Raw genomic sequence first — 25,229 nt, forward strand, 5'->3', positions numbered from 1 at the left:
CAAAACCCTTAACTGCAATTGATATGTTAACTACACTTTAAGGACACCAAATCTGCCCCAAGGCATAGCGGGCTTCTCCCTCAAACATGATTCAGTCAACAGACAGATCTACTGGCAATTTATCACAGAAAAACAAGGCCCCAAAAAAAACTAAATAAATATTCTCAACTCGCAGAAAGAGTTCCTTTTGCTTGCTGACATTTTCTTTGTATTTCAGTGCCGGGGCTGAGATGAAAGTACAGAGGGGTGATCCACCTACAGTACATTAATGTCCGAATCAAGTCTGGGCAAGACCTTGTTAGGTTAGAGAGAGCCCCAGTTCCTACGCAGAGTGACAACAAAACATGAGCCACTCAGCAGCACGCTGGATGGATATTGAAGCAGACAATCTCCTACAACATTTCCCCCAAATTTGACTGGAAATGCAGGGCGTTGTTATGAATTCCCCGTCATCCAATAAAAAAATGCAGGACTTCCCCAATGCAGCACTGGAATGCAAAATACTGAAAAAGTGTGGTTATTTTTATTGGGAGAACTCTAGCTGGTGGTCTGTGCAGCATATTAACTTAAACTTCCTATTTATTTAAAATCCATCCTATTGGATGAGCACAGTGCAAGCGGCAGGAGGTCAGCAGCTAATTTCTTTTAGCAGACGTGAATATAATATCTCAGTGAGCATTATTCGCACGCGTTAGCTGAGCATTCAGTCAAGTACTGCATGCTGCACTGATTTCTATGTGCATTGCCGCTCTGCTAAAACTTTGCAGATTTAACTAGACAGAAGATTTCCACCCCCACACTGTGATGACATCATGCCCTAATGAGAAAAATCAGTGTCCATGACTGAATGGTAAAACATCCCGTTATTAGGCTGCAGTGGTACAAATGGCTCTTTACCACAACCACGCCCCATTGTGTTGGTTTCAGTTACAGGTCAGAGTTCAACTCCTGCGGCGATGCAATACATTACTTTTTTTTTTTTACCTATAAAGGAGGGAGGAAGGGAGAGATTGTGATTTATGAGAGCCAGGATACCGTTTGCTGTAATATTTTCCATCCCTTACCCTCTGAAGATTAGCTTTACAGAAGTGCTTGTGTGCATTTTAATAGATGTTTCTTTGAAAGCCAAGTGCTCTGATTAAAAAAAAAAAAAAGTAGGAAAATAGAATGTTACTTAACCCAATTTGCTTGTGGAATATTGATTGTGTCACCGGGTTGGGGGAACAAAAATGTGTCAGTGTTTTACTGTATATGCACACACTTGTTTAACCCTTGTGTTGTCTTACCGTCAACCTGTAACTTTGTTTTTTTCAGGGTGTAAATTTCAACAAATTTCTTTTTCTACACTTTGACGTTTCAGTCCATTTTGTTCCAATTTTTTAAAAACGTTTGTTTAGTTATGTTTAGTAAAACTTTCTAACAATTTTGTCACTTTTTCAGCGTTTAAAAAAAGAAAAGAAGAAAAGAAGTTTCTTAAAGTCCAAGTTGACAGCTTTTGATTAATCATCAATAAAACACTTATAAAAAGTGAAAAAAGCCATTTACAATATTAATAAAACAGGAAGTGTTTATATATGAGAGGCTGGAAAATGTGATTTTTGGGCCTTTTCACTTGGTAAATAAGTTTATGTTTAATTAGTCAATTATGAAAATAATCTGGATCATACTAATGTATGTGTGTGTGTCCGAGTGTGTTGTACGAACCCTCTGCCTAGATCTCAGGGATCAGTGTGATTATAAGGCCCCTTCCAGTATGAGATGTGATCCCATTAGCTAGAAACAAAGCCTCTTTACTGCTAGTGATAGGGCAAATCTGCTGCTGCACCAACTGAGAGGGAGGGATCTCTCCCACTTTCATTTCCGGACTATCCAGGCAGTTCACGTTCAATACATTTTAGGGGCTAAAGTTATTGATCTGTGCTTTTTTCTCACACACCCAAACACACTCTTCCACTCACATCTGTTTTTAAGTGCATTACGTTCCTAAGTCCATCTGTCAGCACTTACAGACAGCATGATGATGTAAAGCAAGCCATTTAGTTTTCCAACAGGAGTAAACAGGCCACTTCACCTCCATTACTAGCATCTTCAATGCCGGAGAAATAGCTTTCTGTTTTCTAATGGAGTGCTTCACCCTACATAATAAACCATAATGATGTCCAGAGCCTCCTCATGCCCTCCTGTGAGCTCTTTTAAGAAATATTTGACAATTGTTAGGTCACTGAGTGGGGAAGCTGCAAATTGATTTTACTAACATTGAAAGAAAATAGGAAAAAATTAGGTCACAATCACATTTGCTAAGTCAAGCACAGAATATGAGGCCAACCACTGCAGCAATGAGGTTTATAAAAGCAGAGGTCTGAGCATCAAGGTAATTAGATTGATTAGGTTTGAGCGGATTGCCCCCAAATAAACTGAACGCCTTTATTTACCTTAAATTAACCACTTCTGGCAGCTCGTCCTCCTCAAAGATCACAAGAGTAAACACTGACATCAGTTTCCATTGTAACCCAAATGTTGTCTACTCCATTATGTCACATGGCGGAGGGCTTTTTGCATAATAAAAGGTCAAGTTTGTTTACATTCCCCACCCTCAGATGAGACTGCCTGGGCTTTACTGAAATTCATAAAACATTAGATGCTCTTTGGGTTGTTTTGAGGCTACATGATGTCTGTTGCAATGTAACAAGCCAGTGGATTAAACTATTGCAAATCTCCCCTTTAACATAAGGTAAATGCCTGAGCTGCAATAATGAAGCTACGTTGTTATATTGTAGCTAAACAGCCCACGAACGCCATGTGTTACACGCTTACAATTGTAACCTCTTGTAAAACTGAATAGTAGCCTACAATGAAGAGTCATTTAGCCACAGCTGTGACATGTGGTGGTAGGGCCTATGTTCTGCAGTGCTGGAAGCAGTCTACGGTGGGCCTTTCTGCAGCAGCTGAAACAGCAACTGTGACTTCGACTTGGGAACAGATCAAAAACGTAACCACAATAAATGCTAACAACTGAATTGAGTGTAGGTATATAAGATAAATGCACTTAAAAAATACTACCGTGCAGCAAAACACCAAGAGACCCTTGCACCACGCTTATGTGTAGCCCGAAAAGTCGTGCCTGCATTATTGAATTTGAACAAGAGAGCCCATCTTACCTGACCAACCTCGCCGATCCCTCCTGAGCCGTCGATCCGGGGACGCTTGCACTCCGCCCCGGTCGAGTCCACAAGAGCAGCCGTTGTCTGTCCGTCGGGCTCCGGGTCTCCGCGTTTCATACCCCGGACAACCGCAGGAGCGCCGCCCGCGTTGGGATGGATCCCGGCCATGGTGTCCAGCTCTCTATCCCGGTCCATGAGACCCCGGGACACAGGCAGCATGATGGATGCAACGTCGGTCGACATTAACATTTAAAAATCTTGTTTTGTCCCCTGTATTGAGTTAAACTGGGGGTTGGATCGACTACGTGTGCACCTTTGTGCTTAAAAGCCAGCCTGTGGACAATTTCCCTTTGCAGTTAAAATTGTCTTTAAATGCTGCAAAGAAGTCGTTACTGTATCTACTGGGCCTTCGTATAACCCCCCGTCCCTGAAGAGTTAATAAGGCTATGGAAATGTTTGCAACTCTGGTTTAAGAAACGTAATCTAACCCCGCGTTAGTTTTAAAAACAAATAGGCCTGAACGCTGCTTTTTCCTTAGGCTACTACCAAACACAGCCCAATTAAAAAATGTCCCCCAAAATACAAGCAGGTTTGTCGGGTTAATTCATAGGTGGCCCGTTTGCTGACCGTGTTTTTATTTACTGCAGGGCTGCCTAAGAGGCCTACGTTATTTCAGATCATAACAAACCAATTGAATAAACACCGATCAAAACAATGGCTCCTGAGCATTAACCTACCGCACAATTTCCATTTGTCCTCGCTTTTTTTTTTCTACGAGGAGCTGTGTCTTTTTAAGAGCACAACATCAACATCCTACCGCAACCTCAAGACGAAAACCCCCTCAACATGTCTTCCCTGTCGCCTTTTTCCTCCCTATTAACCACAGACTTGTACCACAGAGCAGAGGTTCACTGAAAGTCAATCCGCGTCAGGAGCTCCTTCCCCCCATGTTAGTCTGCGTAAAAAGAAAAGACGATTCCTCACCCACAAACAACAACCAAAAGAACGGACGGATGTGCTGCGGTGTTTCCTTCCCCCCTCTCTCTCTCTCTCTCTCTCTCGCCTATAATTTTCTTTCCTCTCTCCGTTTTCCCGGTGTGATCTTGTAGCGTGTGTGTTACAAAAAGGAAACTGTCCTCCCTCCCTCCCTCCTCCTACTCTCTTGGTGGAGTCATTCCCCTCCTCCTATCTTCCGCTCTCTTTGAGCGCTGAGCCAGGCAGACATGCAGCCTGCAAAATACACGCAGTGTGCCGCAGTGCTTCCATACATTTCACCGAGGGGAGGTGTGTGTAGTGTGTGTATGTGTGTGAGAGGAGTCTTATGGCTCGAGAAAGACCACAATAATCTTACAGAAGATACCCAAACCTTAAAATCAAGGGTTCATTTCGCACTTTACATCTAACCTACTGGTGCACAATTTTAATTGTTAGGCCCTAGCACAGTTTTACTTTTTTTCCAATATTGATGAATGGTGGTCACATTTCATGCAGAATAATAGAGAGGGTGTGATTATCAATTCATGCTCTACAAGATTTATTTCCTAACTCATTACACAACACAGGCCAAGGTCTTCACATTAGCCCAGCTGTGACTCATGCAGCGTACCTTGTTCCATCGGCATTTTTATTGCTTGGATGACACCCAGTGGTCAAAGGCTACCGTGAAAGGCAAATACTTCAAAGGCTGTGGCAAATAACACAAAAGCTGATTTCAAAGTACTCCCTTTGACTTGCAGTGCTTTAAATGAGTGGGCTCCGCACTACATCCCCAAGCTTGTGATGTACAAGTACACACCTATAATTATGCCACAATGCTGGTTATTCAAATGTTCCTGGATTACAGAAAAACGTTGCTTTCTGCGTTATTAACCTTCTAGTAAACATTCAGTAGGGTTCAACTTTGACATAGAAGCTTAAAGCAATAGTTAAACTTTATAATTTTTAGAATGAACAGCTTTCCTGCCATGTTAATTGAAAAGAAAATATAAATAACTAGGCCCACAGCGAGTTCACTTTGCAGAGCATTAAGACTGGAAACAAGAGGAAACAGTTAGCGTGGTTTTGTCCAAAAATAACAAAAGGGACTTTTTGACGGTGCTGTGACTTCCTGAAGATTTCACTGCTTGACAACCCTGTAAAACTCATAAAATACAACTTGTCATTTTTACACTTTGGTTTTTGTACCATTATTCAAACCATATGCATGCTAATTAGTTAGCTTCAGAGGTGATGGTAGGTGGATGTTTCACCTCAGACAGAGCCAAGCCAGCAGTTTCCCCTTTCCATTCATTTTGAATTGGAGTAGTGTGTTTAGGCAGCGGAGGAGTGTTGTCGCAATTGAGAGACGTTATTCCCACATTTGAACAACCTGACCAGAGGGATTTTAACAGTTCCTAGAGCATAACATTCCTAGAACCCTTTTTTCTCTGACTGCACCAATTTGGGGATTATTAACTTCCTCTGTCCACAGTTCCTTAACTCTTTTATTTCCTACTTCAGGGCAGTGTCTTTTTCCACATACGGTTAAATTTCAGTTCCTGTTCACACTTGGCCAGTGTGAATGCAAATGGAAAAAAACGTTTTGTGGGGAGAGTTCTTAGACTGTTAAGAAGTGGACTGATCTTATAACCACTTGGTCCAAAAGAGGTTGTCACTCCTCCTCCTTCTCTTGTAAGACTGTTTTTTCACTCCAGGTCAACATGTCAAACTAGTTTTGATCGAGCATAACCTAATGTGACCCATTCCCTAAACTCTCTGCAGAATGTGGCCATTTCTCAAGATGCAAAACTATTCCTTAAATTTTTGTACGGTTGTATTAAAAAAACAAATCTGTATGTTTGGTATTTTGCGCATGTGTGTTTGCATACATTTGAGTTATTTACAACTGTGTTTATATTTTAAATCTGTAAAATGTGCAGAGACTCTTGAGTGATTTATATATAGCCTATATATATATATATATTTATATATATATACAGTGGTGTGGAAAAGTGTTTGCCCCCTTCCTCATTTCCTGTTCCTTTGCATTCTTTATTATTTTTTGGTTATGTCTCACACAGTGGACATGCACCTACACTGACAATTTCAGACCGCTCCATGATTTCTAAGTGGGAGAACTTGCAAAATAGCAGGGTGTGCAAATACTTATTTTCCTCCCTGCATGTATGCGCGTATGCGTGTATGTATGTATGTGTATATATATATATCTATATATATATATATATATCTATATATATAAATTGGTGTGAAAAAGTGTTTACCCCCTTCCTCATTTCCTGTTCCTTTGCATGTTTGTCACACTTAAGTGTTTCGGAACATCAAACCAATTTAAACAATAGTCAAGGACAACACAAGTAAACACAAAAATCAATTTGTAAATGAAGGTGTTTATTATTAAAGGTGAAAAAAAATCCAAACCATCATGGCCCTGTGTGAAAAAGTGATTGGAGGAATTTTGGCCCACTCATCTTTGCAGAATTGTCCTTATCCAGTTACATTACAGGGTTTTCCAGCATGAACGGCCTTTTTAAGGTATTACCACAATATCTCAATAGGATGCAGGTCAGGACTTTGGCTAGGCCACTCCAAAGTCTTCATTTTGTTTTTCTTCAGCCATTCGGTGGTGGACTTGCTGGTGTGTTTAGGATCATTGTCCTGCTGCAGAACCCAAGTTCGTTTCAGCTTGAGTACACAAACAGATGGTTGGACATTCTCCTTCAGGATCTCTTGGTAGACAGCAGAATTCATAGTTCCTTTTATCACGGCAAGTCTTCCAGGTCCTGAAGCAGCAAAACAGCCCCAGACCATCACACTACCACCACCATATTTTACTGTTGGTATAATGTTCTTTTATGAAATGCAGTGTTCCTTCTACGCCAGATATACTTGGACACACACCTTCCAAAGAGTCCCACTTTTGTCTCATCGGTCCACAGAATGTTGTCCCAAAAGTCTTGGGGATCATCAAGATGTGTTGTGGAGAAATTGCAACGAGATTTTTTTTCACCTTTAATAATAAACACCTTCATTTACAAATTGATTTTTGTGTTTACTTGTGTTGTCCTTGACTACTGTTTAAATTGGTTTGATGTTGCGAAACACTTAAGTGTGACAAACATGCAAAGGAACAGGAAATGAGGAAGGGGGCAAACACTTTTTCACACCACTGTACATGGCCCCGGTCATCCTCTCCTTAATACAGTGCAGTTGCCCTGTCCCATGTGCAGAAAAACACCCCCAAAGCATGATGCTACCACCCACATGCTTCACAGTAGGGATGGTGTTCTTGGGATGGTAATCATCATTTTTCTTCCTCCAAACACGGTTAGTGGAATTATGACCAAAAAGTTCTATTTTGGTCTCATCTGACCACATGACTTTCTCCCATGACTCCTCTGGATCATCCAAATGGTCATTGGCAAACTTGATACGGGCCTTGACATGTGCTGGTTTAAGCAGGAAACGTTCTGTGCCATTCATGATTTCTAATGATTGCTCCAACAGTGGACCTTTTTTTTCACCAAGCTGCTTGGCAATTTCCCCGTAGCCCTTTCCAGGCTTGTGGAGGTGTTCAATTTTTTCTATAGTGTCTTTGGACAGCTCTTGGCCATATTAGTAGTTAGATTGTTACTGATTGAATGGGGTGGACAGGTATCTTTATGCAACTAACGACCTCAAACAGGTGCATCTAATTTAGGATAATAAAGGGAGTGGAGGTGGACATTTTGAAGGCAGACTAACAGGTCTTTGAGGGTCAGAATTATAGATGATATACAGGTGTTCAAATACTTATTTTCCTCACTGTGTGTACACACGTGCAACTGCTCCAAATTACCAAAAGCCCCAGCTTCAATGTCCTATGTGGGAAGTAGTTTGTGGTAAAGTGATTCATTCTTATTTTCTTTGGGGTGAAAACCTAAAGCACAGCTAAAGAGACCCTAGGTCACTTAACTTCACCTGGTATTGCGTTATACAGTGATTATCTTGCTGAAGTTCTTTTTTGGACACCATCCCGATACTGATGGGTTGTACCTCTCTCATGGAACACTGGTAATATGCAAATCCTGCAGTTATCTTTCTCAAACATTGTTGCTGTATGTTCCACATAAAGTGCAGCAAAGCAAGTCAGTCTGACTCAATTATGCTCAGTCCACAAGGCCCAAGTGTTCATGTAAACAATACTGCCTCCCACTTTTTGTGAGAGTGCCACTTCCTGCTGTAAAACCTAGTGGCTGCAAGCTTAGGAACACACACAGACACCCTTTTACATGGTCCTTTAAACAGCTTTTATTGGTGGTTGAACAAGTGATGTCGTAAGCCTGAAAAGATGAAGAGGAGATACGTTCCGTATAGAAAAGTGAAGAATATTTTTACATGAGCTACACACATTAGTACTGCTTACCAGATCATCATTCTAACCAACTTTAAATCGTCTTCCATGTAGTAACTGAAAATGGATCAGTCTTAATAAATAATTCAAAACTTTCATTACTAAATGATTGCCCTGCTGTCATGTGGTACTGCAGCTACTGCTGGCTCTCAGGCGGTTTTCAGTTGCAATAAGGCTTGTTCATGGGTGTTTTCATTTTTCCAAAGTTCATAAGGGCGGGGTGGGTGATTTGAGAACCGAAAGGTACTTTTTTTTCTTACCTTTACTGGCCAAAGCATCCCTCGACACAAGGCCCATCCTTTGGCGAGCATATTTCAGTTGAACACATGAAGTAAATCTAAGAGGAAGGCAAGAGTAGAAAAGGGTTGGATGTAGTGTCCAGGCTCAAGGGTGTGCAGTGTACTACGTATAACAGCTGCTGCCAAAAGGGAAGCTTGTTTAAAGCAACAGTGAGACATAATGGAAACTCAAGCCTTTTTGTCTTCTTGATAAAAGTTAGAAGATTGATACCGCTTTCGTATCTATTACATATGCAAGTAGGGCCAACAGCTGGTTACCTAAGCTTGGCATAAAGACTGGAAACAGCTAGCCTGGCTCTGTCCACAGGTAAAAAACAAACAAAAAAAACACTACCAGATTATCATAACCCCATATGCTAAGCTAAACTAATAAAAAGTGAATAAACTTATTTCTTAAAATGTCAAACTATTCATTTGAATATTTCTTTCCCCGAATTTCCCTAAAGGGATGAATAAAGTATCCATCTTAACATTTTTATTAATGGTTTTCAATGCCAAGCCCTGATTTAACTCTAGTCTGAACACCAAGATAGAAATTAACACTCCTTCAAAATATCTTGATCAAAAATCATCAAAAACACAATTAATACAGTTATCTGTCTATAACCGTTATTCATAGAACCCAAGGGTCTCTGCTTATCCTTACCTCCTCATCTTGGTCCTTCAACTCACTATCCGGAAGGAACTGGAAGGTACTAATGGTGAAGCGGCGGGCCTGAGGAGAGGGCGGCCGGGGATCAGATACCACAGCCTGCTGCAAGTCTGGGTCCAAGGGGTTGGGACATCTAGGGATTGTGTGATTGAATTATTAAGCCAATTAGATAACAGCGCAATGGGGGGGGGGGGGGACAAACAAAAACCTACAGAAACAAACTTCCCTTTAGGCCTCCACAATACGGGGAAAAGAACCATTCTCTGCCACAATTTTTTTCTCACCAAGTGCAATGTTTATTGAACACATGATCCATGACAAAACAAAAACTGGCAGTACCAAACAGATTGTTTTTGGAACATATAGCTCATTGCGCATTACCACAAGCCTGTAAACTGAGGCTTCAATAAAGAGAAGGGAGAGCACTGCAGCACTTGGGAGCCCTTTAAAACCTATTTTATCAAGTCTTTGTTTAAAACTCAGAAGAAAGTAGTAGCGTTAGTGATGCAGTTGGCTGGTAAAATTAAATGAGAACTGAAGAGAATACTTTTTGTTTTTAATATAATATAGCCAGAAGCAGCGATGCACGGGTTAAAACCCTATCTAAATAGCAACTTCAAAGTAATTTCACACATGTGATCCAACGTCGTTTTAAAACATATCCTGCAAGTTTGATCCATTTATGACTCACTGAAAATTTGGTGGCAATCTGAGCTCTTGTGAAGGTGGTGATCGCAAAAATGTGTTTTACAATTCTATAGAAGCACATGCACACCTTTTCCAGTTATTCCCCCAAGTTTCATGTTTCTAGCTTAAAGGAATTTGAGCTGGCGAGGCAGACAACAAATATCTAAAAAAGACAAACATAGAAGGGTTGTACCGTTTTGCAGTTGGAAACCTAAGTTATTTAAAAATTAAATTGTGAACAGGGTGAATCGAGATTGCAATTTTATAACGATAAATCCTACCGGCCTACTTCCCTTCAATTTCCTTGTTAGAAAAATGTGATATTTATGTGAAGTAAATCTCCATTTTTGTTCCTTCCACAGTAAGCCCCTCAATGATTTTGTTGTTGAGGTTTTTCTTCACACAGGAGATGTTTCAACGTACCCGTTGTAAAGCAGCTGCCACACAACATTTCCAGAGCGGGGGTAGGCCACGCAGAAGTGCACCAACAGTACCAAACTGGGATCCGGGGCATTGAGCAACCGCACTTCCAGGTAGAGGGGTTTCCCCAGAAGCATCTGCAGTGGCTGGTGATACTGAGGGTAGTAGCTGCTGTACTGCGCGTCTGAGGTGTGTTGGAATAGAAAGGTTATTTCTTGAACCCATTTCACACCCTGATCAGGATGTGTTTTAAGCATTCATACGGCGTTTCCCACACAGACTAATTTGTGACAGTCCTGTATTGAATTTGTGATTATTTGGATAAAGATTTATATTTCTTTCAATCTAACTTGCTGACAACCACTAAGCTTTATGCAAATGATTGCGTATGACGTTATACCCCCGCACCACAATCTGTAGGAAACTATGATTGATTGACACGGTGTTTAAACACTGGATATATTAAGATTTCATTATCAGTTTCCATCTTGATTGATAAACATTTGTGTCCAGAGACAACAGCAAATAAATAATAAGTTATTAATTATGCAGTAGTAGTTATTGTTATGTTCATTGAAAGAACACTACCTACCTTTGGCAATCCTAAGCTGGACTCCAAACATCCCCTTGGTCTGAACTTCAGGTCCCAGGGTGGGAGTTTTAACCAAGTAGCTCACACTCAGAACACTCCCTGGCAGAAACCTGCACTCCACCAACAACCTGAGAATGAGACAATGTGGTCATGCAAATCTATACAGGAGATCTATACAGTTTGTTGTTGCTTTTATCAACGGCTGAAAATTGAAAGACAGGTAGGATTCTCTGCGCTGGAATCAAACCAGGAACGTTGTAATCATGGTACCATGTAGCAGTGGTGTAGCTGGTGAAAATAGCGGCGCTTTTAGCAGCTAACCACAACCAGGATACAGTCAAGATGAAACCCTTAAAGCTATAATGCATAGTTTCTGCCCATGAGGAATTCTAAGAAACGACAACAACACTGTTGGCACATGTACATGATATAGCCTTCCACAACCCCAGCCCTCCACCACACAGTTCCTAGTAGGCAAGGAAGCCATGGATTAAAAAACCTGACTCTTCAGAAGAGGTAATTAGGTTTACTCAACCTTCTGCGCGGGGAAACTCACCGGACAACAATCTTCTAAACATAGCCATACTGAGAAAAACAGAGAGTTTTGTGGAGCTGATTTGGCAATGGCTTGAATGTCAATTATCAAAAAGTTACACACTAAAGCTTTAATCTGAACGGTTAACTTTTTCTCTGATATTAAAAAGCAACATGCTCTGACCTGACAGGAGAATCCCTTGTGATGGTGCCATAGTTGAGGCTGATTGACTGAACCTTGTTGATGACCTCCACCATGTAGATGACCGTTTTCCCTGCCGTCTGTCAGGATAAAATGTGACATCCAATTTATTATATGGATATTAGTAAATACTAAATGGTCCAGGATCTGTTGTTGACTCCAACAGGTCAGTTGAGGCAAAACAGGATATACATCAGTTCATTGTTTATTTTGGTAAGACTTTAATATTTGTCTTTGTTCATTGTAGTTTACCACTCTGCGTGTCCCACAGCCATCCATCGGGATCTTGAACAAGGCATAGTCAGAAGTCACTCTCTGAGGTTTGCAGGCGGAGTTGCCGGCAGTGACAAGCAGGGCAGGAGAAAAAGGGGGCTCCGTGAGGGAGGCCGGCACGGAGAAGACAAAGTGCCGATCAATAGTGCACTCTGGAGGAGGACACAAACATACACAGTTATGTAAAAGGTTAGATGAACAAAAGGTCAGACATCTCAGGAGCCAATAATACATAATGAGACCCAAGGTATCCTGTACCCTTTTCTCATTCTATATCACTGCTAGCTTGAATCATGCTATGCTGGCCCTGAATATGCCTCTTTACTCATCCAGCAGTTGTACCGCTTATATTTTTGTAACCAAAAACAGCTTAACTGTACTCAGCCAAGTGGTGTGAAAATGCCAATAGGGATTTAAATTGCTGCTCACCATCCATGGGGTAGTAGCAGGCAGGGGGGTGCTTGCTAAAGCAGCAACCCATGGAGAGGCACTGTGGCTGGAATACAGAGCCAGGTCTGCAGGGGAGACGCTGTTCGCTGGGAAGGTTGCACTCTGAGGGACAGCACGACAAATGTCAGCCACATCAGTTAAAATAACTCTGAATGGCCAGGAGAAAACACCCTTCAGCGAATTGAATAGTCTTTCAGGAGGTGTAAACATAAAATCCATTTACCTTGCCCAGACCCTGTGACGACAACTGGACAGGATAACTGAGCCTCCCGTCCCCCACTTACTGTCATGTAGATGACAGTGATGATGTACATTTTACCCTTTTAGAAAAATATGTTTATACAAGAGTTAATGTTTACAGCAAATGGTCAATTATACAAAAGGCCATGTGCTCAGTGTGAAATCTAGGTCAATACTTGCCTGCACACTCATGTGGCAGCGTGAGTGCAACTGGAGACTCAAAAGAATTTTGCCCTCTTTGCCTTGTCTTGCAGAATACCCACAGTGCTCCGGGGCATCCTGGAGGTTCATCTGGTTCCCTTTAATGTCTGAAAAAGTACATGTGGAAACATGCAATAAGTTGTAGACTTTAATTGCACAATTACAGCCCTCGACAGGGCAAGGCACAGAGCTTAAGTGCGGCCCAGTCAAAACAAAAACCCACCCACCTACCCACAATCACACACCTTTAACAACAATTCCAGAGATGGGACCAGAGGGGAGCTCCACATTCATCTGATGGGAGGTGCAGAAGACTTTGGGCTTTGGGACAACAGACAAACTGGACTTAGCAGTGCTGGGTAAAGTAGGGTACAATGATGGGGTAACTGGTGCAGAAGTTTCAGGGGTAGATTCATATGGGCATTGCAGGTCCAGAGTCCTATACTGCGCCATGGAAAGGTCCCAAAATCTCAGAGCTAAGGAAATGGTCATGGGAGTCTAAAGAGGAAGATCAATAAAGTCAGTATGAACCACCACGGATGGTTTTCAGCTACTGTGTTTAAAAATCGAGTCTGCAAGTTGAGCTCAACTCACAAAAACTCACCAGTTGGGTTGCAAAGAACATAAAATCCACCAGTACAGATGCATGCAGAACAAATGCTGCATGTTAACCATATGGGTTGAATCATAAAATGTTTTATCAAACGAACAATTCACAATATAATCTAAAAAAAAGAAGAAAAAAAAAAAGTGTCCAGGAACGTTTGTTATTGTATATCCTGATATAAAAAGGCACAGACAATGACCGTTCCATGAGAACTTTAAATTTAAATGAGTGTTCCAACATGTTCACCCTGTCACTAGATAATTAAACTACAAAGAAACATAATCTTATATTTTATTTAAGGGGACACAATTAAAGTAAATCAATTATATAAAGATGACACATTTGCAGGCAGTGACAAGGAATTATGGAAGATCTCACCCGTGACTGGCTGTGGCAGGCAGGCAAAGGAGAGTGAAGGATTACCCCAGAGCCCTCAGCCATCTGCAGCATGTACCAACACAGTGGAGACACACTGGAGATGTACAGCCATTTCTTCATTTGGTCTGATGATAGAAACAAGGATTGTTAGCTCTTTGATATTAATATCAAAGATCGATAACAATTAATATACTTTGTTTTAGAAGTAAAGGCTGATCTAGGCCCAGTGAGAGACCTGGTACTTTGATTTGCTGTTGGAGGACCATGTTATTATCAGACATAATCTGTGTAAAATTATCACAGTCCACCAAATACTTGAGATATGCATTTCCGTCTGGACCAAATTGTGCAGGACTGACTGGATAATTGGCTCTCTTTGAAAAGCATTAAAAAAAAACACAAAGTGTTCTTATGTTTACCAAAACACTGACCTCTGACCTGGATGGAGTCTGGGTGAGCAAAAGGCAGAAAGACAACCATTTTCCCCATCAGACACTGGAGATGGGGGACCTGTGCAGTGCGTAAAGCCGTGGTAGAAGTTGTAGAACTTGTGGAGGAAGGAGGTGTAGTGGTCATTGTTGGTTCAGTCTCTGTACACTGGGGCACAGGGGGGTAAGGTGGGTATAGAGAATGGTAATAGGGGTAAGGGTTGTATCTACAAATGGCATGAGTATCAAAGGGACAGGTGGCTGGTGAAGCCGCTGGTTCCTGAGGAGTAGTTTGAAATTTCTCTTTGGCGGGCAGTGGAGGGAAGTAAATGGGTGTTTGGGGATAAAACTGGCTGAAGGGATGGTTGGGACTGTCAGATTGTTTGAGAATCATTGGCCTAGTGGTAGTCGTGGTGGTAGGAGGTGGCGGAGGGGAAGACGGGACAAAAATCTGAGCGGGCTGGTCAGGTTGTGAGCCAGGATAGAAGAACTGGTGGAGCTGAGAGTTTTGGAATCCAGGATAGGGGTAGTGGGGGTAGTCAGGAAGCTGAGCAATCTGCTCCTGAGATGGAGTTCGAGAAGGGAAAGGAGGGGAGGTGGGTGCAGGGCTGACAGGATATGGAGTATAGAGAAACTGGGGGTTACCAGGAGACAGAGGATGAAAAGGAATGAAGAGAAACGGAAGATTGACTGGACAGGAGAGGATGTATTCCTGATCATCTAGTTTAAGATGAAGATGAAGTCCATCCTGAAAAAAAAAGCATCACATGAAATATTATGGTACAAGCCAGCAGCCCACAATAGTAAGCCTTTAAGTTAAATAACTTACGTCAAAAGTGATACAAGGAGCACCGTAGGAGATGAAGAAGGCCGGCCCCCCAGATTGTGAGGGGAGGGGGTACGCACAGTCCAAAGATACAAACACAGCCCAACCTCCATTCACTGTACAGAAGATTACACGTTTTTCTCAGTCTCCTTCAGTTGATAAAGGCTCAGGGATATTGATACCACTGAGGTATTTATTTCAGGGAATTTGGGGATATTAAGAACCTTAAGTGGGTTTACATACATTCTGCAGTCAAAAACATTTTTATGCAGATTATAGTTTTTATAGTCTCAGGATTTAAAAATGTGACTATTTTTAGGTCAACAAAATAAATAAAAGATCAGAATCAATTTTATTCCTGGCGTGTGTTTGGAGAAGGATTTAAAACTGCATTAATGTTGGGAAATAAAAAGTCAGTATTTATTTTACCAATCCATAATTTCCTTAGCCTGACAAGCCAGGCCTACATCAACATGTTGGGTCTGGGACCTCAGCATTGGCAGGGCTCAATCCGAGGGGCAGGATAAACAGTTTTCTTTCAAATTCCCTCAGCATACAACAGGATAGCGCTAGAGCAACACTAGTTTATAGATTAAACTTTTGCCATATCCGATAGGAAAAACTCCAAACACATCTTCCTTTTTTAAGAAGTAGTTCAGTGCCGCCGTTCTTTTTTTCTTAAAGAAACTCCAAGTCTTCCACAGTCACGACCCAAGCCGATTCAGAAGACCGCTGTTCGCCAGCAGCAGCGGTCGCAGAGAATTCACGCAGAACTATCGCAACTCTGCCGTCATTAGGTTAAGCCAGCCAACCGACTCTATACACAATGCGATTGGCCTTACTACAGTATGGTTTTTCCACCTCCTCGGAAGCCAACAGAGAGTTGCTAGACTGACTGATTATTCTGGAGGTGATATACTGAATTGTTTTTGTTGGCCTCAAAGTAGTCACATTTAAGAAAACAGATTCTAAATTTACAGTATCAAAATATACTGCAATTAGCATGACAAAAATAAAAATGAATGAAGCAATGTATAACTGTAGAATTTGAATATTGGTTACGCCCATGGTATAATTAAAATTTGAAATATTGTTGGGCCCACAAGTACCATTAACCCTGATTTTTTACCAAAAAGACTACAGTAATAAATTGAAATAAGTTTAAACTGATCTGAGGGACATATGAACTAATGGAGCCACAGACAGAGATTTCGGCCTACATGTAAAATTCCAAGCCTGATCCACCTCTGAAAAAAAGGGAAGCATGTCTACTCAGACAAGAGGGGAAAAAAGACTATTTTTGCAGCAGCACCCGGCAAGTCACATGTAGGTGTTACTGCACAAATGACCAAAACGCCAGGAGGTCCAGGATTCCTATTGGATCAGGGGACCCCAAAAAAAAAAAACATGGGGCCGGGAATTATAAAGCATGCTGACACACAAAAACCTCTACACTCCCCTTCGACTTTGGTTGAAACAGGTCAGCACTTGAGCTCGTGCTAAAACTTCAATTTTTGGAACAAAGTGGATTTAATTTTGGTGTAGAAAGCATCGTGGACCTCTGAAAACACGCACCGGTGTTGTCATACCTACAGGAGAAGGAAACAATTTTTTTCTTCTCACAAGTCGACTAGCCTGTCTCCTGCTGCTTTTGAGAGGGAAATATTTCCTCCGTGTTCTGCTGACGAGCAGAACCGGACCCGTTTTGTTACTGTGGACAATCTATGAACATACAAACAGACTGAACACGTGAAAGTAAGAAAGCTTCATAGTGTTTCTAGGCAGAGAAATAGGTGTGTTTATTAATGTAATAACTGCTAATGCTTCAAATTGTATTATGACATTAATGTGATCTGTTTAATAAGTGCCAATGCTGCCTGTGTGAGTTAATTATATTATAATTCTATAATAATTATTAATCTGGTTGGACCGCCAAGTCCATTTTGTTTTGCTGTGAAGGTATCATTTGATCACAATACTTGATAACATGTTGTGTTCACAGAGTTAAGTTACTGTACTGAATGAGGGTGATCACCATCAGAACCTCGAAGATCAAGATTATTTTTTCCTCTCTAAATGTGTTCTTTGCTTCTCTTTGACACACACACACCACACACACAAGCTGAAACCTATGTGTATCTGTGTCTGCTGCATGTTTATTTGCAGTTTTTTTTGTAAGTGGGTATATATATTTTGATGATTGCAGGATAATTGATCAGTTTGAAGCTCTCACAGCTGCAAAACAGCTATGAAGCTGAGCTACGCAAAACGCCTTGGCTTAGACAGAGAGCCCAAGCCAGGCGTGATAAGATCTTTCAGCAAGAGAAGAGCTGCGAAAATCTGTGTGCACAGCTCCAGCGTGCCAAGCAAAGAACAGAGTTCTACTCTCCTCTGGTCTCCTCAAAAACAGATCATTCTCTTTCCCCACCATCTCACTAGAGAAACCCTCTTCCTCACGTCCCAGAGAATTACTTCTTCCTTTTCATCCCCTCCCCCTCGGAGGAGAGATCACCACGCCCCCACTAAACTCACTCCAATAGTGAGGCGTGAGCTCTTGTCACACTTGAGTTAAAGAGCCTCCATCCGCTTGTTTGCTGGACACAGGTGCTCCACCCTTCAATGAGACACCCCAGCTAATTTCTGATTGCAACAACTTTCTTCCTGAAGAAACAAGATCTCAACCCTGTAAAAGGGACGATTACTCCAAAGACCTGTGCAGTAAACAGGATCTAAACATTCTTCCACCACAATGGATACGTTGTGTAGCTCAAAGCCACACTTTGCCCCGCAAGAAAGGTCAAAGGAGCTACCAATGACTCAGACCACACGTGTTCAAACCCAAAACAAGGTCTGTATCAAGCAGAACTGTCAGACTTCTCAAAGGGACCTGACATTGGTTCCTCATTAGCAGATCCAGACCAGGGAGGGGGAACTAGAAGAGCCCAGAGTGCTCACTGAATCCACAACGCCTAGCATTGCACAAACCCCTCCCCTGACGTCCTGTGGAGACCATGCCCAAGAGCAACACTTACGGTACAGCTATGGCAGCAGGGGGAAGAGGGGGTGTGAGCACCCTAGCCCTGCGTCACTAGGACATGTCAGACAACACTAGAGGGAGGGAGGCTTCGCCCCCAGAGGATAAAAACGCAAGCCAATTGAGCCATAGGGATAGCAGCATGCTTCACCTCATTCTGTTGACATGCACTCCCATCCTAAACTTGTGTTCAATTAGTAAGGTGATTGATTCTGTGAAAAAACAGGTGTCAATTATGGCCCATATTTAAGGAAGGAAAGAAGCAAATATTGTACATGCTAGTCATAGTACATTTCACACTGAAATGGGTTGTTCCAGACATTGCTCTGAGGAACAGCGTAATTTGATTAAAAAGTTGACTGGAGAGGGGAAAACAAAGAAATGCAGAAAATGATAGACTGCTCAGACAAAATTATTTAAAATGCCTTGAAATGGCATCCAAAGCCTGAATGATGGGGGGGAAAAACTTTTTACCATTCAAATGAATTGAAGAATAGCCAAAATGGCAAAGGCTCAACCAATGATCAGTTTGGCTCATTTATCGCATACCAAGGATCGTGGATCAGTTTCAATACATTAAAATACTTGAAGCTCATGTTGCCTTATGCAGAAGAGGAAATGCCATTGAAATGGGTCTTTCAACAAGACAATGCCCCAAAACACACCAGTAAGCGAGCAAAGTCTCTGTTCCAGATGATTCCAAGATTGATGTTATGGAGTGTCCGGCCATCCCTGGACCTCAATCCCATAGAAAACTTATGGGGTGACATCATAAATGCTCTTTCTAAAGCAAAACCCAGTAATGCAGAGGAATTGTGGAATGTAGTTAGTTTAATTGTCCTGGGCTGGAATACCTGTTCACAGGTACCAGAAGTTAGTCAACTTCACGGAACACAGATGTGAAGCAGTTCTCAGAAATAATGGTTATGCAAATAAAAATCAGTACAGTGATTCAAAGTAACGCAAACCCTTGAGACATTTCAGTTTATACAGTAACTGTTTGAGTTTTTAAAGAAAACTAATATTTATCTTAACAGCCTAATATTCCTTTTTCTTCACTTTCTGTAAAGGTATAACAAAAACGTGATAAATGTTGGTCATGTTTTGATTTGGAATTGAATGTGCAATGTTCCCAATGCATTGATATTATGGAATTAAAAAACTATTCTAAGACTGGTGCATTATTCACTTTTTTTAAATTTATTTTTTAAAACTTATTCTGAACACAACTGTAGACGTAGAGTCATGTCAGTGCACTTCCAAATTTCTGTAGCTCATAAGAATGAGAGATGGACTCTTTTTTTCTTGAGTCTGTACTAAATTTTTAGTTTTGACAGTTAAACATACATGCACCAGTCCACATGGATATGCAAACAATCACACTGTACAGTACATACACTGGCTAACTCCAATTCTTTTCAGGAGTGAACCATATAACCTAACTACTTGACTTTTCTTTCCTATTTTTCTTCAATTTGTTTCACTATAGTTTTGGTTCATATTGTTTTTAAAACAGCAGCAATGACTGTACAAGGGTGAAAGCATTGCTTAATCATAATTCAAAAGATTGTGTTTTGTTTAAACATTGTGTGTTTAGCTAGAGTTAGAATTCATCTGCCCAGATGTTGCCTTACTGTCTACCCAGACACTAAAAACCCTGAACTTTATGAACTGTTTCCCATTTTCAGGAATGCATGGACTGTCAGTTTTAACCCTTTCTCCCATGAACTTGGTTGCTCCAGAGTTTGGGAGTCAACCGCTCTTCCAAGCAAAAACCGGGACTGTTGGGCCCACCAATATTCTTCACATAAATATGGATTTCAAAATACAAATGTAATAAAAAGATTCATGTTGTGGATTCTACTACAAAAATAAAATATAGTACAAGAGTATAGCACAGAAAATTTCAGCAACAACTCAGCATTAATCCCCTAATAAAGCAAAAAGTACCTCTGACTTTTAGCATCTGTATGTCCTGCTCCTGCCCATGTATCTGCACGGCCATGCCATATGGGGAGCAGAAGACTGAGGGGACAGACTGAGAATAGGAGGGGACAGGAGTCGACATCTGCACCGGACAGGAGAGATTCAGTGGGCTGCCCCGCCACAACAGGGGCAGCACATACCTTCCATTCTGACAGACAGAAAACAAGGGGGTGATGATCAGTGCAAACAGGAATAACTATGAGTGGAGATACAATGCAGGTGGTGCTGCTGCTGGTACCTCCTGTTTAATGTAACATGCATCATAAGACACAATCATCTCAAGGTCACTCCATGACGTCCTCACTGAGTAGCCACAGTAAGGAGGTAACTGGAACAGGGAGATGGGCGAGGCTCCCTCTGTAAAGAGAAAATACTCAACTAATTTTAGTGCTACATCAAATGATTAAACGATGAGTCAAGCCACAGACAGTTTCAAACTATTTTGATAACTGATTGATGGTTTAAGCATTTATCAAGCTTACCAATACCAAATATCTTCTAAAATGAGAGGATTTGCTTATTTCCGAGTATTGTGATTATTATTAGATCACTGTATTTTGAATAACTGAGTTTTAGACTGTTAGATGCACAAAAACAGCAATTTTAGGTACTTTCATCTTGTGCTCTGGGAAATTGGGATGGGGATTTCAAATTTTCTGACATTTTACAGCATAAACAATCAAAAAAATTGGTTTCATAGAAAATAAGGGTTGCTGCAGCCCAAGCTGAGTATAGGGATGTTACGATAGTGTTTTTCTTAGCGCTGTGACAAAGCAACACATCACGGTGGTGTGGCGGTTAACCGCAACCCCCTTACAAGACTAGCTTAAATTAGAGCGAGAACGGCAGGGTAAACAAGGAAAACAAGCGGTAACGGAGAGTAGCTTATGAGTGCCGCTGTAAGGAAAAGCGAGGGGGAAAAGTGATAGCATAGATGATGTAAAGTGAGTTAAAAGGGAAAAATAAAACAAGCTTGAGCCAAAGTGAATGGCGTTAACCTCGGAATTAAACATCATCTTAACCCTTAACACAGTGCTTCCGTTTCAGCTCAATGTGAAAGTGTTTTCTGTGTTTTGCTGTTATTTACGGCCACTCTGCTCTCTCCTCACCACTGATTTATTCAACAGACCGTTCAGAAAGCTCCATTTTCAATAAAATCTAAAAAAAAAAAAAAGCTTTACAGACAATGCCGAGGGCATACGCTTTGCAGCACAGTGGCCTTAGCAGCTGAGCAGACAAAGCAGAGAGGGGGACTTGGCAGTCCGCTCTCTTGTTGTCAGTAAAACGCAAACCCATTTAACGGCATACTTTTTAAAAAAAATTTTTTTAAACAAGATAAATGTTCTTTTTGGCCGAGGAAACTTTCACATGCTACGTGTATGTACGATACACATGTACGATAGAAAACTACAACACCACACCGGATCTCGTTAGACCAGAAACAAAATAACAGGCACGCCGTACACATTTGTTTGAGCTTGCGAGCTGGCCAAAGAGTAGTAACGTTTTGGGTTTGGGTGGATGGCAAGCGCAAGACACCCAAATGGAACACTAAAGTAAGCTATACGCCAATGGTGTTTACAATAAAAACATTTGCACAAAGCAAGCCGTTCCACTTTTCCATGTTGATAAGAGCATTAAAATTAGAAAAAGAACGGAACAAAAAGAAATTAAGGGACATTTAGAATAGATAAATGTGCGATTAATTAAGAGTTAACTATTACATTAATACGATTAAATATTTTATTTGTTCGACAGCAGTAAATATAACCAATTAAGCTATAAGCAGAAGTACGCTCCACTAGCTGATAGGCTAACGTGCAATGGTAAACACTGCAGCCTTTGCGTTAATGTGTCCAAATCAGCTCCATCTTCATCTTCAAGTGACGAGCAACTTAAGTTTTTTTTTTCCTCTCCATAAACTCTTGAATGTAGGATCAAAGACAGTTGAAGATAACTACCCAATGATTATTGCTTTCATCTGTAACTTCAGCGAGTAAAAAGCTAAAAAATAAATATGCGGTGGGGATGTCGTCATCACCACGTTAGTGGCACATCACAGCCGTAAGAAAGTAATGTATAAGTTACCACCACAAAGTCTATGGTTTCATGTAAATTTGAAATTAACTGTATAACAAACCTTTTGCTGCTGCCGTAAACATGTTCTCCAGCATAAAATAGGGGGCAAAACAGGCTCATGCATGTTAAACCTCATGTCAATATGCATGTCCTTAACTCTCCTTGCTATGTAAAATGAAGGTCTTTAGTTTGCACCGAAACTGTGTGCTCATCACATACAGATTGCAAGAAAAAAAGACATTGTTTGCAACAAGATGTCCTTCACCCCATTTGCATTTTCCACCTTAGCCTGTTAAATAACATTCAAACAGCAACAATTCAAACAATATTTCCAACTTAATAATAAGTATTATACATCTTACCTCTGTCCACAAACAGGTGTGTGAATCCTTCTCCAGAGGCAGTGACGCTCATGATACTATTATGACACTGCACCAAGGGCCCCGTAGGCAGCCACTCAGAGAAATGTGGACTGGTGTTAAGTGATGGACCCATAATCTTCCCCTGGACTCCATGAAAACCTAAGGAGGGAGGGAGGGATGGATGGATGGATGGATAGATGGATAGATAGATATAAAAAAGGGATATGGTTGGTTAACCATTTACTTTTCCATGTTAAAGTATCCTGCATAGTGGCGGGAAAAAATATTTTACTTAAGTAAAATCAGTAACACCCCAGTTGAAAAATAGGCTTGACATTTCTCCAGAAAAGTACAGCAGTCAAAATGTACATAATACTGCTGTAGTTGGTCAGGTTGGAGCCAATCGTCTCCTTCATATACTTTTAGGAGCTTCATCTCTAGCAATGAACTGTATTTTATAAACTGATCATGTTTGTATGTAAAATATTATGCTGAAAAGAAACACGCTTTAAATAAAGTCATAATATACCCACAATGCAACTCGACTACCTACGGTAGGGAGATTTCATAGATTCAGGTGTGTTATGCCTTATTTAACGTTCTATGGTGTTATGCTGTTTTATACGGTCTATGGTTATGCTAATAAGCGGCTAATGTAGCTGCTAGCCTCACCAAGAGATCACGCTACACAGGGATCTTGTAAAGTCACTAATTTAAACTCACACCAACAGATTATTTTTCATTTTCATACTTTTAGTCTTTAGCTCCAACAGACGCCGACACAAGTGACGGCGTCAGTGAGTAGCCCACGCATTCTGGAGCCACAAAAGGTATAACGTCCACCATGCAGTCAGCTACAACACTATACAAACATAAGGTAGCTCTAACCTGCAAAATCTGCTTGATATCCATCTTTAGAGTCTGAAGCCGAGGACCTTGGTTCCGTTCTAATATTGCCAACAATCGAAGACAAGCGGTCATCAAGTGTAGGTGAACGATCAGGGATTGGCTCTGCGGGAAAGGTAGCAGATTCCGGCCGAACCTCCGTGAACCCCCGCTGGGTAGATTTTCGCAGACTCGGGGCCTGGATAATCTGTCCCTGCCGGGCGTCGTTTTCGCGTTTAATCCTTTTCCGCTCGGTAGCGGTTGCCCCTTGAACCTGGTAGGCAGTTAAACCTTTCTCCCATTGTCCTAAACTTAACGAATGACTAACTTGAAACGTGTAAACACAAAAGGTTACAACAAATAAAAACAAAATTATTTTATCTCTTTTCTGTTTGCAAGACATCGCTGTGTTCTGCCCACTTGCACACACCTGCACACCTGCACATGAGGGCGATTAATTAGGAGTCATCAAGAATTGACCAATGAAAAAGCTACACAGGTGGTGATTCAGAATGGGAAGTACTCAGATCATTTACTTGAGTAAAAGTACTAATACTAAACTGTGAAAATATTGTTACAAGTAAAAGTGAAAATTGTATGTTCATGTAAAAGTATGTAGCCTAAGTATAATTAGGAAAGTGAATTATTTAAGTAAAATTACTTATTGAATAATTATTATGTATTGTATCATGAGATTGTTGTTATTATTGTTACTCATGCATTTGTGTGAAAGCAGGATTACTGTTGGTTGGTTGTTGTGTTCATTTTGAAATATTAACTAATTATTTTCATTATGGATTACCTGCAGATTATGTTCTTCATTAATCAATAGTGAGAAAGGCTGTCACAATTCCCCAGAGCCCAAAGTAGCACCTTCACAATGTTTGTTTTGTCCAACCAACAGTCCAAACCTCAACATTATTAAAAAATAATAACAAGGTAAAGCAGTAACTCTTCACATGTTTAAATGAAATAGAACTTCTTACTTTTGTCAAAATAATTTCCAATTTCTTGTAGGTCAGTCGATTGATGGACTTATTGTTTCAGCTGCACTTGAGCATTTTCATGTGTTTTGTAACTAACAACTACAGCTGTCAAACAGTTAAGTCGGATAGAATAAAAAATACAATGCTTTTCTCTGAAATATAGTGGAGTAGAAGTATGAACTGACCTGACATTAAAAAACTAAATTAAAGTAAAAGTACCTTGAATTTGTGCTTAACAATACTTAATTAATTGCATATAGTTACATTTTATCACTGACTTAACCCAACTTTGAGCACATTTTGGGGATATTTCACGGCCTGATGATGTCCAATTGAACGCATATGAAAAACATGATGAACTTTTCAGACATGTCTAACTTAAGGTGTTGTTTTTATTTTTACAGACCATGATTTTCTACAGTTGTATTAAGTTAATTAATTACAAACTTCAGAAAGTTGTTAACTTCATAAGCTGTCACATCTTGTAGGACCTATTGCTTTGTCAAGCTGGTATTGCTTATTACTTTTACTACTGTATGTCAGTACGTCTGTAGACCA

At 40.8% G+C, this 25,229-nt stretch overlaps 2 protein-coding genes across 7 annotated transcripts in view; both read right to left on the minus strand.

Annotated features, from left to right (window-relative positions):
- Nucleotides 1-4,424, minus strand: part of rbfox2 (RNA binding fox-1 homolog 2) — a 30,213-nt gene extending 25,789 nt beyond the window's left edge. For 2 of the 5 annotated variants that reach the window (XR_004658966.1, XR_004658965.1), the window contains exon 1: nucleotides 3,159-4,424. Coding sequence is in view for 3 of the 5 variants with exons in the window: in XM_034889307.1 (XP_034745198.1) it covers nucleotides 3,159-3,410 (252 nt within the window). In the remaining 2 variants the exon portion in view is untranslated. The remainder of the gene's footprint in view (nucleotides 1-3,158) is intronic. The other 3 variants (XM_034889307.1, XM_034889298.1, XM_034889289.1) reach the window with 3 other exon arrangements.
- An 825-nt stretch (nucleotides 4,425-5,249) lies between these two features.
- On the minus strand, nucleotides 5,250-24,182 carry LOC117935012. Of its 2 annotated transcripts, XM_034857103.1 has the most exons (18): nucleotides 23,689-24,182; nucleotides 22,801-22,959; nucleotides 20,598-20,716; nucleotides 20,324-20,507; nucleotides 15,343-15,455; nucleotides 14,517-15,261; nucleotides 14,086-14,210; nucleotides 13,346-13,598; nucleotides 13,080-13,207; nucleotides 12,883-12,979; nucleotides 12,639-12,761; nucleotides 12,189-12,361; nucleotides 11,919-12,016; nucleotides 11,201-11,328; nucleotides 10,605-10,792; nucleotides 9,496-9,645; nucleotides 8,811-8,887; nucleotides 5,250-5,293 (listed from the first exon to the last, which is right to left on the minus strand). In XM_034857103.1, exons 1-17 carry the CDS (start codon nucleotides 24,086-24,088, stop codon nucleotides 8,813-8,815), a joined length of 3,258 nt encoding a protein of 1,085 aa, XP_034712994.1. In that variant the 5' UTR covers nucleotides 24,089-24,182; the 3' UTR covers nucleotides 5,250-5,293; nucleotides 8,811-8,812. The 2 variants fall into 2 exon arrangements, with proteins under 2 accessions (XP_034712994.1, XP_034713004.1); XM_034857113.1 differs by lacking the exon at nucleotides 5,250-5,293 and having other exon boundaries at nucleotides 8,616-8,887; nucleotides 9,496-9,634; nucleotides 10,612-10,792; nucleotides 23,689-24,181.
- Between the last annotated feature and the right edge of the window lie 1,047 nt (nucleotides 24,183-25,229).

This window comes from Etheostoma cragini, chromosome 2 (assembly GCF_013103735.1).
Source record: "Etheostoma cragini isolate CJK2018 chromosome 2, CSU_Ecrag_1.0, whole genome shotgun sequence".
Taxonomy (NCBI): domain Eukaryota; kingdom Metazoa; phylum Chordata; class Actinopteri; order Perciformes; family Percidae; genus Etheostoma; species Etheostoma cragini.